The sequence below is a fragment of the Engraulis encrasicolus genome, chromosome 6, assembly GCF_034702125.1.
Source record: "Engraulis encrasicolus isolate BLACKSEA-1 chromosome 6, IST_EnEncr_1.0, whole genome shotgun sequence".
Lineage (NCBI taxonomy): Eukaryota > Metazoa > Chordata > Actinopteri > Clupeiformes > Engraulidae > Engraulis > Engraulis encrasicolus.
In genome coordinates this window covers 54992582-55007581 of record NC_085862.1, presented here as the reverse complement: position 1 = coordinate 55007581, position 15000 = coordinate 54992582, and the positions used below count along the sequence as shown (strand labels likewise).

At 44.8% G+C, this 15000-nt stretch overlaps 1 protein-coding gene across 1 annotated transcript in view; it reads left to right on the top strand.

Moving 5' to 3' along the window:
• The window catches only part of LOC134450469 (unconventional myosin-VIIa), a 54153-nt gene that overhangs the window by 9038 nt on the left and 30115 nt on the right, over positions 1 to 15000 (top strand). The window contains exons 9-22 of the mRNA XM_063200314.1: positions 247 to 323; positions 733 to 852; positions 1533 to 1672; positions 2424 to 2634; positions 3092 to 3227; positions 3815 to 3984; positions 4374 to 4514; positions 6776 to 6934; positions 7559 to 7651; positions 7999 to 8093; positions 9148 to 9232; positions 10726 to 10944; positions 11985 to 12200; positions 13414 to 13629. Of these exons, the coding sequence (XP_063056384.1) occupies positions 247 to 323; positions 733 to 852; positions 1533 to 1672; positions 2424 to 2634; positions 3092 to 3227; positions 3815 to 3984; positions 4374 to 4514; positions 6776 to 6934; positions 7559 to 7651; positions 7999 to 8093; positions 9148 to 9232; positions 10726 to 10944; positions 11985 to 12200; positions 13414 to 13629 (2078 nt within the window). The remainder of the gene's footprint in view (positions 1 to 246; positions 324 to 732; positions 853 to 1532; positions 1673 to 2423; positions 2635 to 3091; positions 3228 to 3814; positions 3985 to 4373; positions 4515 to 6775; positions 6935 to 7558; positions 7652 to 7998; positions 8094 to 9147; positions 9233 to 10725; positions 10945 to 11984; positions 12201 to 13413; positions 13630 to 15000) is intronic.

Genomic DNA, 15000 nt, shown 5'->3' with positions numbered 1-15000 from the left:
TGAGCGCGTCTTCTCCACTTTTTGCAGTTCACCAAATTCACACAGGCCAGGCCAGTTTACCAGATAGACACACGTCAGCTTACCACATGAGCACAGATGTACTGTCCATGTACTGTCATCATTTCCACAGATAATGCCAGTTTGCCACCAATGTACCAGAAAATGAATCAGTTAGCCCTGCTTGATTACATCATTTGTCCATGATGTTATTGTTTTGTTCTTTTTGTTGCTCTTTTTTCTCCAAAGAAACCATCTCCAACAACATGGAGGGCTGTGATATTCGCACAACCAAACACTTCACCATGGTGGCCCAGCTGCTTGAGGTACAAGTTGTCCCCAACCTCAGCTGTCAATCTCTATTGCTGCAACATATTTAACGCCTGGTAAAAACAAACAAACAAAAACAAAACAACTTCTCTTCTCTTCTCTTCTCTTCTCTTCTCTTCTCTTCTCTTCTCTTCTCTTCTCTTCTCTTCTCTTCTCTTCTCTTCTCTTCTCTTCTCTTCTCTCCTTCCCTCTTGTCTTGTCTTGTCTTGTCTTGTCTTGTCTTGTCTTGTCTTGTCTTGTCTTCTCTTCTCTTCTCTTCTCTTCTCTTCTCTTCTCTTCTTCTCTTCTCTTCTCTTCTTCTCTTCTCTTCTCTTCTCTTCTCTTCTCTTCTCTTCTCTTCTCTTCTCTTCTCTTCTCTTCTCTTCTCTTCTCTTCTCTTCTCTTCTCTTCTCTTCTCTTCTCCAGGTGGATCCTAAGAATCTGGATGTGGCCTTAACCCAGAGGTCCTTCATGACCAATAGGGAAAATGTCTCCAAGCCGCTCACGTCCGCACAGGCCAGGGCAGGTCGGGACGCCTTTGTGAAGGTGAGACATTGTTACAACAAGAGCAATAAGAGATGGCAGTCCACACACTTACAGTCAAATCCTTTTTTCTTTGATGTTTTACTCTATCACGGAACAAAGAACATCAAAACATCGAAGAAAAAAAGGATTTTAAGCGTGTAGACTCTCTCCAGATTTTCAGTCAGCATTTGCCCTGCACCTTTTCCTGGTATGTAAGCAATATTCGCGCTCAACTCAATGGTAACCCGTCTCCTTGCCACGGCTAGATGCACGTGATGTGTGTTTGGCGCCACACACAGGCTAACCAAAACACTGTGGCAAAAGCAGAGTCATTTTTTGCGGGTAAATGTCAGACATGGAATGAAAATGGCAGACATGGAGAAGATCCTCCTTTTTTATGTAAGAAAAGTATAATTTTCCCAGTCATAATGGATACTTAGAAGTTTGTGTTGGTGGAAAATACCCATAAATAAGATAACATTTGTGAATGGGAAGCATGAATTCTGGAAGTAAACTACTAAGAATACATACATCTTTCTGTACTGTAGTTGATTTTAAAACATTATACTAATGGTAGTGCCCATGTCTATACACTGTGGGCTTGAGTTGCAATTCAGCCGCAATCTATGATAACAAATGTGGAGAATGGAACAGCAAAAATGTGTTAAGATTAAAATGATGCCCTTGTCATGTCTGGTTAGGCCATCTATGGGAAGATGTTCATCTGGATCGTGGAGAAGATCAACAGTGCCGTCTCCAAGCCCCCTGCGGATGAAGATGAGAAACGACTCTGCATCGGCCTCCTGGACATTTTCGGGTTTGAAAATTTCACTCACAACAGGTGCGTGGTAGTAGTATGGCCTCTAACCCTCAGGCTTCACTCGTGATCTTTTGTCTGGCTTCTCTAATGGCAACTAGGTTGTTGTTATGCTTTCTCTAATGACTGATTTGCACAAGACCAATGTTGTGACAAAGTTCTTGTTGTTCGTGCTGTATTGAGAGATTTAAACGAGACTGTCATGAGGTCTGTAGAGTGTGTTTCTCCAGACACATGGTGTGGACGCTGCATTCACTGATATAAACAACACTGGTATTGTAGGGTCTGTGTTCACTGTTTTATACTAGCCTGTTGTTGTGTGCTCTGTATTGAGTCTTTTAAACAGAACTGTTGTTGTGACAGATTTGTTTTGGCGCGTGTGTGTGTGTGTGTGTGTGTGTGTGTGTGTGTGTGTGTGTGGAGGGGGCGTGTGTGTGTGCATGGGTGTTAGGGGACAGCAGAGCACAGTGTTTTGACTGGCATGCTTCCTTGTGCTTTGTCAATATCTCTGTATTGCTTTCTGTGCTTGTGTGTGTGTGTGTGTGTGTGTGTGTGTGTGTGTGTGTGTGTGTGTGTGTGTGTGTGTGTGTGTGTGTGTGTGTGTGTGTGTGTGTGTGTGTGTGTGTGTGTGTGTGTGTGTGTGTGTGTGTGTGTGTGTGTGTGTGTGAATGTGTGTGGCTGTGTGTGTGTGCATGGGTGTTTGTTTGGCTACGTATGTGTGTGTGTGTCTGTGTTGTGTGCTTGTGCATGTGTTGGTTGTGTGGGCTGCTTCCAGCTTCGAGCAGCTGTGCATCAACTTTGCCAACGAGCAGCTGCAGCAGTTCTTTGTGAAGCACGTGTTTAAGCTGGAGCAGGAGGAGTACACGCGAGAGGGCATCGTCTGGACGCACATCACTTACAACGACAACCAGCGGACGCTCGACGTGCTCGCCATCAAGTCACTCAATGTCCTGTCCCTCATCGACGAGGAGAGCCACTTCCCTAAGGTTATACATAGAGGGGACACATTACAGTAACACACACACACACACACACACACACACACACACACACACACACACACACACACACACACACACACACACACACACACACACACACACACACACACACACACACACACACACACACACACACACACACACACACACACACACACACACACACACACACACACACACACACAGGGCCAGCACACAACATTACATTCAAAACAACAGCTGCAACATATTGCATATATTTGTAAGGTAGTAAAATATTCTTTGTATTGGTTTATTTAGGCCCTATATGAAAGAAATACCATAGGTTATTGTATTGTATGGTACTTACCATATTGATTGTATATTACTGTAAATCATGCTGTATTTGTTGACTAAAATGAAATAAATGAATAGTGCAATTCTTGCTAAAAAATAATAAACTAAAATAATTATGCCTTTGCAGGGCACAGACGCCACATTGTTAAACAAGCTGAACCAGAACCATGGCAAGTCCAACGTCTACGTGCCTCCCAAGAACAACCACGAGACACAGTTTGGCATCAACCACTTCGCTGGCATTGTGTACTACGACTCTAAAGGTAAACTGCTATGTCGTGTGTTTTATATGTTCAGGGACGCTGGACAATAACAGGCATGCCCTGACCAATATGATAATATACAGCTCAGAACTGGTTGATCTAATCGCAAGGCCTTGATGTGGTATGTGGATACTCTGTTTGCATGTAAACAAAAGGCCCAAACCTCTGCATGTACAAAAATATTCCTATATGTGTAAACAGGGTCTAAGGGTATTATTGATACATGGCTAGTTAGGCCACTGACAGCTTTGTCTGAGCCCGGTACAAAGTTATCTGAAAGGGCCCCCTACCCAATGCATACAATGTAATGACAACCCAATTCTGGGCCCCTCTCTCCCTGGCCTGAGTATAGACTGAAAATGGTTTTCATTACACCTAATTTGTCTTGTGACAAAGCCTTGTGCTCCAGATGTGTCCCGCTTTAGAGAATTGCTATGTAAGATTTGCAATATCCAAACTAACGTAATAACTTTGAAGGCCTTTTTCTAAAGTTTCAATGTTGGCGTAGTTACTGCACTTTGCCTTTGTAGGGCAGAGTAATGACGTGTTGTGTCTTTTTGTGTGACTTCAACATTACCTTCGTGCAGGCTTCCTGGAGAAGAACAGGGATGCCATGAGCGGTGACCTCCTGACTTTGGTGGAAAATTCCGGCAACAAGCTCCTCAAGAACATCTTCCGAAATGACATCTCCACCACCAACAACGTCAAGCCCAACGTCAACCACAAACTCATCATAACGCCCAGCAACTCCTTGCGAGTGAGTTCCTCTAGTGTGATAACGTGTTAATAAAGACTACGATTCAAGTTGTCTTGCAGTAACACACACATAGAGAATAGATCATAGTCAGGGATTCACAATTTGTTTAGACTATCAGTTTTTGAATTAGTGAAAAAAGTGCTGAAGTTTATAATCCATACAAACCGTGATTCAGGTTTGTTTAATAACAAAAAGTTTAACAAAAGGTTTTTCCTTTATTAAGTTTTCATTACCTTTGTAAGATTCAGTTCAGTTATAAGAATCAGTTCAGTTGTAAGATTCGGTTCATCACAAACCTTACAAACCATCTTTCCATTTTTTCCATACAAACAAATATATATATTTTTTAAATTACCTTTGATTTACTCTCTCATTCTTGCTCTCCTAAGCAATCGGCGGACAACAAGAAGCGTGTGCCGACGTTGAGTGGTCAGTTCCGGCAGTCTCTGGATGCCCTGATGAAGACTCTAATGGCCTGCCAGCCGTACTTCATACGATGCATCAAGCCCAACGACTTCAAGAAACCCATGGTAACATCTAACTGCTATCTGCATTAGCCCATGCTAACCTCTGACAATGGTCCTTTTACACATGATGCCAGATGCTTTCGATTCAATGCCAGAGATGTCAAAAGTAAAAGTAAAAAAGGAAAATACAGTTTCCCTCCAACACAGGTAACTTATGATCAGCTAATTCTGTGCTGGTTGGATCAAATTTGTTGTGGTTTCTCGTTATATTTTTACTGTTTTTCCAGTAACAATGTTGTCTATTTGTTTCAGTAGGTCCAATGGACTAACTGGTGAAACAGCTATGTAATATCATGTACTAGTGTTGTACTTACACCATTAATTTATTTTCACTTCTACTTTTGACACATCTTTCAATGCACTCTAAGGAGATGTAGCCTAAGTTGCATCTGGTGGCTAGACATAAACACAGGCCTACATGCCACTGTTTTCTATGGTTTTATGCCTGAAACCGGTAGTTGTTTTATACCTGTTTTTTTCCGTCAAAACTGACCTTATTTGACCTCCATGGGTAATTGAGCATTGCTATCGCCTACTTACCTGAGTTTAGCTCACGCTAACATCTGCATGACTGCAATAGCCCACACTAATGCGAATCAAAATAGTTGAGGAATCTTGACTAATGACCAAGCGGAAAGAGGTGAAAGGTGAAGATTCTTTTCAACGTGTTGGCAGCTTATCACACTCTCATTTCTGTGCAAAGTCAAACTTCTGCCACGTTTGCCAAGTTCATCTATCAGCACACCTGGCTTGCTGCATTAGCCCATACATAATGACCTAATGGCATAATGGATTGTGCTGTGCTCATGACACACACACACACACACACACACACACACACACACACACACACACACACACACACACACACACACACACACACACACACACACACACACACACACACACACACACACACACACACACACACACACACGAATGTTGAAATATTTGCTAGTCTGACCTTGTGCTGTGTATTCCAAGAACATAAAACATTTCACTACCATTAATGCGTTCCCAGTGTTATCAAAACATTCCCATGGCAAGATACTTACCGTTCCACCACATGTCTTGCAATGAAATGTATCATTGTGGGCCTGATCTCTGACAAGAAGTATTACATATTAGAACTGGCAGGATGTGAAGAATTGGCATCCAAAATGCAATTTAATGCCGCAATTGAACTCTTCAACTTGTAGCGAAGCGATAACTCTCCATGTCCCATTGGCTGGGAGCCTTTTATGTTGTAATGTCTTAGTTTGCAGTGTGTGTGTGTGTGTGCGTGCGTGCGTGTGTGTGTGTGTGTGTGTGCATGTGTGTGTGAGAGAGAGAGAGAGAGAGAAAGAGAGAGAGAGAGAGAGAGCGAGAGAGAGAGAGAGAGAGAGAGAGAGAGAGAGAGAGAGAGAGAGAGAGAGAGAGAGAGAGAGAGAGAGATGCTTTTAGTTTGCGCTCCAGTCTTGAGTAGGACAGGCCTGATCCCACATCAAACTCCACTTTCGCTTTTCGAGACTGAGAAAGAAAAACAAATTTGATGAGATTGATTAGATGGAAGCACTCGTTTTGGGAACATTGTGAACTACAGTGAATGCTGGCCAGCATAAACGAGAAGTAACATGTTTCACTTGCCAGTAGCCAGTGTTGTCCTAATGTTGTGTTTGTGTTGTTTGATAGTGAGGTGTGTGTGCGTGTGTATGTGTGTGTGTGTGTGTGTGTGTGTGTGTGTGTGTGTGCGTGCGTGCGTTCGTGCGTGCGTGCGTGCGTGCGTGCGTGCGTGTGTGTGTGTGTGTGTGTGTGTGTGTGTGTGTGTGTGTGTGTGTGTGTGTGTGCGTGCGCGCGTGTGTGTGCACACGTGTGTGTGAGTTAGACAAAACTTTTTGGGCTGGGAACCACTAATGGAGAGGACAATTTTGCAAGGATGGCATTATAATTGCATCGCAAATTAGTCACCAAAATTCAGCAACAGTCATTTTAATGCAAAAGTGAGGCCTGTGTAAAAAGTTTATTTTGATAAATGTGGGCCTACTGTGTGACCATGTTTCCCCCACAGTATGTGCGTGTGTGTGTGTGTGTGTGGGGGTGCTTGCGTGCATGTATGCGTATTATCTGTTTGATCAGACCTGACACTAGAATGCGCCAATTTTGACAAAATCACAAAATGTTGTCTAAATATTGTGTGTATGTGTTTATGTGTGCATGCGTGTGTCCGTGTATGTGTTTATGTGTGCATGCGTGTGTCCGTGTATGTGTGTATGTGTGTGTGTTAGCTGTTTGATAGGGAGCTGTGTTTGCGTCAGCTGCGCTACTCGGGTATGTTGGAGACGATCCGTATCCGCAAGGCCGGCTTCCCCATCCGCCACACCTTCCAGGAGTTCCTCAACCGCTACAGAGTGCTGCTCAACAGCACCGCGTGCGACCCCAAAACCGTAAGCGGAACTTCCTCATCCTCATCCTCATCCTCTTCCTCCTCCTACTCCTCTTTCTCCTCCTCCTCCTCTTTCTCCTCCTCCTCCTCCTCCTCCTCCTCCTCCTCTCCCCTCCTTCTGTCTCCTCCTCCTCCTCCTCCTCCTCTTTCTCCCCCTCCTCCTCCTCCTCCTCTTTCTCCTCCTCCTCCTCCTCATCCTCTTTCTCCTCCTCCTCATCCTCTTTCTCCTCCTCCTCATCCTCTTTCTCTGTCTGTCTTTCTCTGTGTGTGTTGCTCAACCAGTTGCAGGTGGACTATCAACACTAATGTGCATAGCATGTGTGGGCAGTAAAGTTTGAAGTTTAAAGTTTATTCATTCAACAAAGGGACAGCACATATTAATACAATTTATGACAAAAGCAAAATATACAAGATTAAAGCCAAGTGGCTAATTTCCATCTTTTGTCCCTTGACAGGTTTGATAGTCCTTAAAAAGCAAGAAATCAAGTATTGCACATAAAACAAGTATAGCACAAATGCATATTGCAGTACGTATGATAGCCTATATGGCATGGTGATGTATGCAGGTCGTTTTGAAGTTTGACATATGAGATAACGTGTGGTTGTGTATGTATGTGGCACACAGGAAACAGCTAAAGACTGCAGCAAGTGGATCTGTGAGAACGTGCTGTCTGGTAAAGATGACTGGAAGGTTGGGAAGGCCAAAATCTTCTTGAAGGTACAACACTGCGTGACTTTCATTTTATATCCATAACCATATTTTTTCGTTCCAAAATGGAAAAACATACTTCAGTGGTTTGATCATATTTGGTGACTGAAACAGAAATTCCAGTTTGAACAGAATATTGTCAGTATTCGGTCTAACACTAGTTCCGGAATATTCCGTTTACACGTGTGAAACAGCGTTCTGCAACCAAAATATTCCCGTAACACAGCCACATTCAGAATAACAAATAACGAGTTTACTTGATTTCCATTTGAAATCACACGATTCCTTGCATGTATCAGTGTTCACAGTGAGTGTTTGGTGATTGTCTATTCTCATAAACGCTGTGTTGATTTCAGGACTTCCATGACACAGATCTGGAGTTGGCCAGAGACCAGGCGCTGCACTACAAGGCCCTCATCATCCAGAGGGTCCTCAGGGGATACAAGTATAGGTGAGGAGAACACACCTCTAATCAAGATTCAAGATTCAAGGAGTTTATTGACAACGAAGGCAACGAAATTGTAGGTGGAGCAAGAACGCTGCATAGTTTCAATTAGCCTATAGAAGTTGCCTAAAAGTAGTAGTCAAACATGTCTAAATTCATAAAGTATATCATGAGGAACAATACATTAATCCTATTCTGCCAACAGCGTAATCTCAGACCTAGATTAACCCTATCCAGACTTTTCCTAAAATTTAGTTGGCTATAGTTTAGTACCAAAAGATTATGTTTATCATTTTTGCTGTTGCCATGGCAACGGTTTTCTGACAGGTATGTCTGACCAAAAATCACTGATCTAAGTCTCATTATTGTTCCTATTTCATATTTTTTGTTATTTCCATTATCATCAGACAGCTCTGTGAGCATTTAAGTGGTCTGAAGCATATAATCATTAAAATTGAAGTGCATTACCTAAATTTGATGGAAAATACATTATAGCGAGATTTTGGGCATTATAATTAGATGATGTCATAATGACGTCATAATACCAGATAATGACACAAAAATTATGTAATTCATAGATGTCCATATGTAGAGCATCTCCCCAAAGTTTGGTGGTCATACCGTTTTCCGTTCATGAGTTATGAGGGGGGGCGGGGGGGTCAAAAGAGCCCCCCCCAGGCCCAGGAATGCCAAAAAAGCCCAGTCTGAATAGGGTTAACAATCCCTCATCATCATCCAAAGGATCTTCATAGTGTACAAGTACAGATGACAGAGACACACTGGGCCCTGCCTAGCTACATAGAGAGACATGACTGACCTAATCCCTTAATTTTAAATATCTTTTTTAAAACAACATAATCCCAGAACTACATGACATAAACTAGGAAAATCCCAAACCTACAACACCTAGACTACTCACCTGCTGATAAGTTCCCTTGTCGATGGTGTTGTTGTTCTGGTGTGTGTGTGTGTGTGTGTGCGTGTGCATGTGCATGTGCATGTGCGTGTGCGTGCACATGTGTGTATGTGTATGTGTGCGTGTGTGTGTGTGTGTGTGCAGGAGCCGTTTTCTCCAGCAGAGGAAGGCTGCTATCACGCTGCAGAAACACTGGCGAGGGTACAAAGGCCGCAAGCTGTTCAACAAGGTAAGGTGGCAACCCATAGCAAGGAGACTATTGATCAATTATTTGTGATAATAGAGGTGACAAGCTGCAGTTCAGAATGATAAGATATCTAGATACGGCACTCTATGCTGCGATACAGAATGGTAAGATGGCCACCCACAGCAAGGAGACTTTTGATGATTTATTAGTGACAAGGTAGGTAACAAGTAATAAGCTGGAGTTCAAAATGGTAAAGTGCACTAGAAACTGTGCTACATACAGGGCAGGATTATCTTTAAGGGCCAACGACACAGTGTCCAGGGCCACCAACCGTTTTTGATCAGTGAGGGGCACCACAAGACACAAACAAAAGAAATATTGTTTATAAAGGGGGCACCAGTGAGGTATAGTGTCCGGGGGCACCACATTGGCTTAATACTGTTCTGTCTACATACTGCAGTTCAGAATGGTAAAATGGCAACTCACAAAGAAACTTGATTATGTATCAGTGATATTGGGGGTAAGTTGCAGTGAGCTGCAGTTGAGAGGCCAGTTACACCAAATGGTCTTTGTTAAGCCTAGTCTTAACTGCTAAAATAGTCTTTGTTAAGACCAAATTTTAGGACTGTGTTAAGCATGTTGCACCAGTAGAACTTACACTGACTGCGCACTACACACGGTCATAGCAATGCACGTCCATGTGAGAATTCGATTTCAGAATGAAAGAATGACTGTTGCTATGAGATACCTATGATACGATACGATATGATACGATTAGACTTTATTGTCAGTTTTCACAGTTGTGTCTGCCCAATATAGTGTATGTGTGTCAGTAACACCTAGCCTATCTAGGTGTTATTATTAGCACATGTCATGTGTCATTACATGTCGTGTGTCATTACACCACCTCAACAGGGTAGCCCCTTAATGCGCGCCGTACCTCCAGTGGCACGCTGTAATAGTCATTGAAATGTAACTACCATAGCACTACAATACTATGACACAACACATGCCTTTTAGTAATGCACCACGACTTGGTCATTACCATACTGGTAACAACAAATGTATAAAGCCGCGGCTTAAATTCTCTTCCCCACAGTTTCTTCATTTACACCAGTGGTTTTCAACCTTTTTTGAATAAATGCCCCCTTGACCTCACCATAAGCCAGCCAACGCCCCTTTGGCCTCATAATAAGCCACCCAATTGACCTCATCATAAGCCTTCCAACGCCCCCTTAGTATTATAAAATAAAATGGACTAATGTCCCCCAATACAACTAAGCACTCTCAGTCTCTCAGCTGTATCCTTCTCAACACCCCCCCCCCCCCCCTCCCAGGACTCCCCAACACCCCTTGAGGTAGCCTCCGTTGGGAAACAGTAATTTACACCTATGTATTTGCCCCCCACACTTACTGTATGTCATCAACAGTATTCTCCCTCCTGCTGGAAAGGTGCAGCATTACGTAACACATGCACCTCTCCCCACCACTGCACCACCCATTGACACATGTATTCACCCTTCCACTCTCTACAGGCGCGCCTCGGCTTCTTGCGGCTGCAGGCGAAGGTTCGGGGTCGTCAGCTGAAGGTGGCGTACGAGCGGCAGCGCGATGCGTCACTGGTCATCCAGAAGCACGCCAGGGGCATGGCCTCTCGACGGGAGTTTGCCCGCAAGCGCGCCGCCGTCATTGTACTGCAGGCCCACGCGCGCGGCATGCTCGCTCGCAAGCTGGCACAGAAGAAGAAGAGGGAGGTATGCCAGCCTAGGTTCATTTCTTTATTCCAAATCATTCTGAAATTCTGTGTGTGTGTGTGTGTGTGTGTGTGTGTGTGTGTGTGTGTGTGTGTGTGTGTGTGTGTGTGTGTGTGTGTGTGTGTGTGTGTGTGTGTGTGTGTGTGTGTGTGTGTGTGTGTGTGTGTGTGTGTGTGTGTGTGTGTGTGTGTGTGTGTGTGTGTGTGTGTGTGTGTTGGGGTTCCTACACGGTAAAAATACCAGTATTAGTATAACTCTTAAAAAGTTGGAATGAACTTGCTTTTACTCTTTGGTCAGTGTAACACTTCTATTGTCAATTATACTCAATATTGTGTAAATATTCAGAGTTGTAGATTTTAAATTACACAGGCCACTAGGAAAATTTTTCCACCGACTTATGACTCACCACAGTGTTGCAAATTCTTAATCTGGATATATATAAAATTAATCTGAAATATTGGCATCCCATTTTACTGTTCAAGGGGAGTATGCCAAGAACCTGGATAAGTAGTAGTCCAGATTAGATTAACCTTGAGGTAGTGGTAAATCATCTAATGAGACGAGCCTGGAGTCCTTGTTTTCTTACGTAAACAGCACCTGTCGGCTAGCTACTGTATTAGCAGATTTACCACTTCATGTAGGTTACTTTTAGCCAAGGTATATTCAAGATTCAAGATTCAAGATTAGTTTATTAGGTCTTATTATAGGTTTGAAGCCTATAAAGAGTAAACATTGTTGTGTTTTTTGTGTCCTGAAAAAGATTAAAAAATAAAAAAAAATAAAAAAAGGGGGGGGGGGGGGGGAAAAAAGTGCAAAGAAAGTGCCTTGTTGTCTTCAGCATGAATTCAGTAATCTAACTGCTTGGTGGAAGAAACTACTTTGGAGTCTGGTAATGTAAGACTTCAGGCTTCTGCACCGTTTCCTAGATGGTAATCTAGTAAACAGTTCATGGTTGGGGTGACTAGGATCAGCCAAGATTTTTTTTGCCTTCCTGATGCTCCTTCACATCACTTAACCATGTCCTTTGAAATACTATTCAGGCCTTCCAGACGGCTCAGGAGCGGCGGAACGAGGAGCGGGCCGCCAAGGAGAGGCAACGGCGGCTAGACGACATCCTGAGGGCCAAGAGGGAGCAGGAGGCCGCCGCTAAACTGGAGACCAAGAACGACCAGGAGATGGTGGACGACATCTTTGGATTCCTGCCCGGTTTGGGTGGCGGAGGAGGCATGGAGGGACAGGCACCGGAAACATTCGCTGTAAGAGAGCCTGTGTGTGTGTGTGTGTGTGTGTGTGTGTGTGTGTGTGTGTGTGTGTGTGTGTGTGTGTGTGTGTGTGTGTGTGTGTGTGTGTGTGTGTGTGTGTGTGGGTGTGTGTGGGTGTGGGTGTGGGTGTGTGTGTGGGGGTGGGTGTGGGTTGGGTGATAACAAAAGGGACAGCAATAATATCAGAGACATTCAGGAATATCAGATAAGGTGTGTAGAGGACCCCCTCCCTGCTTCCTTGAGCACCATGAAAAAGTAGAGTCAGGAGGCATCAGCAGTTAGGGAATTCTCATCCTGACAGAACAGGAAGAGATATATACGGGGCTAAAACGCACCTGTTACAATGGAGTTTTTATTATTATCCATATGTTGCATGTCCGCCTAAACAGGAGAAAGAAAATCCACATTTAAAAATGTCCGGCTAAGTGGAAACAGCACCTTAGTTAATTGAATTGAGAGATGAGAGGTGAGCGGAAAGTGGTGAGCTTCTTGACTACCATGGCCTGGCCAGAAGTAATGTCAAGTAACATGATTGCAGACTAATGCTTCTCAACCTTTTGTCTTATGTTTACCGCTCAAGCATTTTTGTCATACCAGGAGTACACCATTTGCTCTAATGTGTATCTCTTTCTCCATCTCAGTGTGACTATTCTATTCTTGGTTATTATTACATTTTTCCCCACTTATCCATCTGCTGTGTGCTTGCATACCCTTAGTGGTTCACATACCCTTAATTGGGAAACACATGTGCAGACCTTACGGCGTAGCGCCATAATGCACGCCGTACAACCTGTGCCACACTAATTTGAAAAGTTAACTACCATAGTACTACAATACCATGACATAACACATAGCAAATTTATAACGTCATGTCTTGGGTGAGCGGTTAGAGCGTCAGAGTTGTAGCCCAAAGGTTGCCGGTTTGACTCCTGACCCGCCAGGTTGGTGGGGGGAGTAGTTAACCAGTGCTCTACCCCATCCTCCTCCATGACTGAGGTACCCTGAGCATGATTGCGTCCCGCCTCCCTGCTCCCTTGCCATTGAGGGCTGCCCCCTTGCACGGGTGAGGCATATATGCAATTTCGTTGTGTGCAGTGTGCAATGTTCACTTGAGTGCTGTGTCACAATGACAATGGGAGTTGGAGTTTCCCAATGGGGCTTAATGGGTTAATGACGGTGGTAATATCCTCTACCTATATGCTTCCAGGACCTGGAGGGTGGGCGTATGGTGATGGAGGAGATTGACCTTGATGACATGCCACTAGCAGACGACATCCCAGAGGAGGACTATGACGACGACCTTGACGAGTACTCCTTCAACAAGTTTGCATCCATCAACTTCCAAGGAGCTGCCACGGCAACGCACATCCGCCAGAGACTGAGGCAACCACTGCTGTACCATGAGGATGAAGGGGATGTGTTGGTACGGACACAAAACACGCACGCACGCATGCACGCACCCGCCCGCCCGCACGCACGCACACTCACACACACACACTCTCTTTCTCTCTCTCTCTCTCTCTCTCTCTCTCTCTCTCTCTCTCTCTCTCTCTCTCTCTCTCTCGCTCTCTCTCTCTCTCTCACACACACACACACTCTCTCTCTCTTTTTGTGCTCCTCACCTATTTATCTCTCTCCCCCTCCTCCACTAGGCTGCTAAGACGTGTGGTGATTGCTCCTGAGGTTCATGAGGGATCTCTCTCTCCTCTAGTCTCTCCTTACATCCTCTTCTCTCTCTCCTCTGGTCTCTCTGATCTCTGGTCTCCTCTCCTGCTCCCTCACCTCCTCTTATCTCTCTCCCCCCTCTTCCACTAGGCTGCTAAGACGGTGTAGTGGTCGATATTTGGGTTCATGGGGGATTGCTCTCCTCCCTCGTGGCTCATTCCTCCTCTTATCTCACCTCCTCTTCTCTCTCTCCCCCCTCTTCCACTAGGCTGCTAAGACGGTGTGGTGGTTGATCCTGAGGTTCATGAGGGATCTCTCTCCTCCCTCATGCCCCTCTCCTCCTCTCCACCTCCTCTTCTCTTCCCCCTGTCACCTCTTCTTATCTCTTCAACTCCTCCACTAGGCTGCTAAGACATGTGGTGATTGTTCCTGGCGTTCGTGGGGGATCTCTCTCTCCTCTAGTCTCTCCTCTTAATCCTCTTCTCTCTCTCCTCTGGTCTCTCTGCTCTCTGGACTCCTTTTCTGCTCCCTCACCTCCTCTTCTCTCTCTCCCCCTCTTCCACTAGGCTGCTGGTGACAGTGTGGTGATCGATCTTTAGGTTCATGGGGGATCTCTCTCCTCCCTCATGCCCCTCTCCTCCTCTCCACCTCCTCTTCTCTTCCCCCTCTCACCTCTTCTTATCTCTTCAACTCCTCCACTAGGCGGGTAAGATGTGTGGTGATTGCTCCTGAGGTTCGTAGGGGATCTCTCTCTCCTCTAGTCTCTCCTCACATCCTCTTCTCTCTCTCCTCTCTGGTCTCCTCTTCTGCTCCCTCACCTTCTCTTCTCTCTCTCCTACCTCTTCCACTAGGCTGCTAAGACGGTGTGGTGGTCGATCTTTAGGTTCATGGGGGATCTCTTTCCTCCCTCGAACCTATCTCCTCCTCTTAAATATTGTTGGGGGTTTTCAACTTTATTAGGACAGGATAGTGAAGAATAGGACAGGAAATGAGTGGGAGAGAGCTGGGTAGGGGTCGGCAAACGAACCAGGTCAGTCGCATGGCAGGCGAGTGCCCTACCGGATGGCCACGGCATGGCCTTGCCTCTCTCCTCCTCTGATCTCACCTCCTCTCCTCTCTTCTCCCCTTC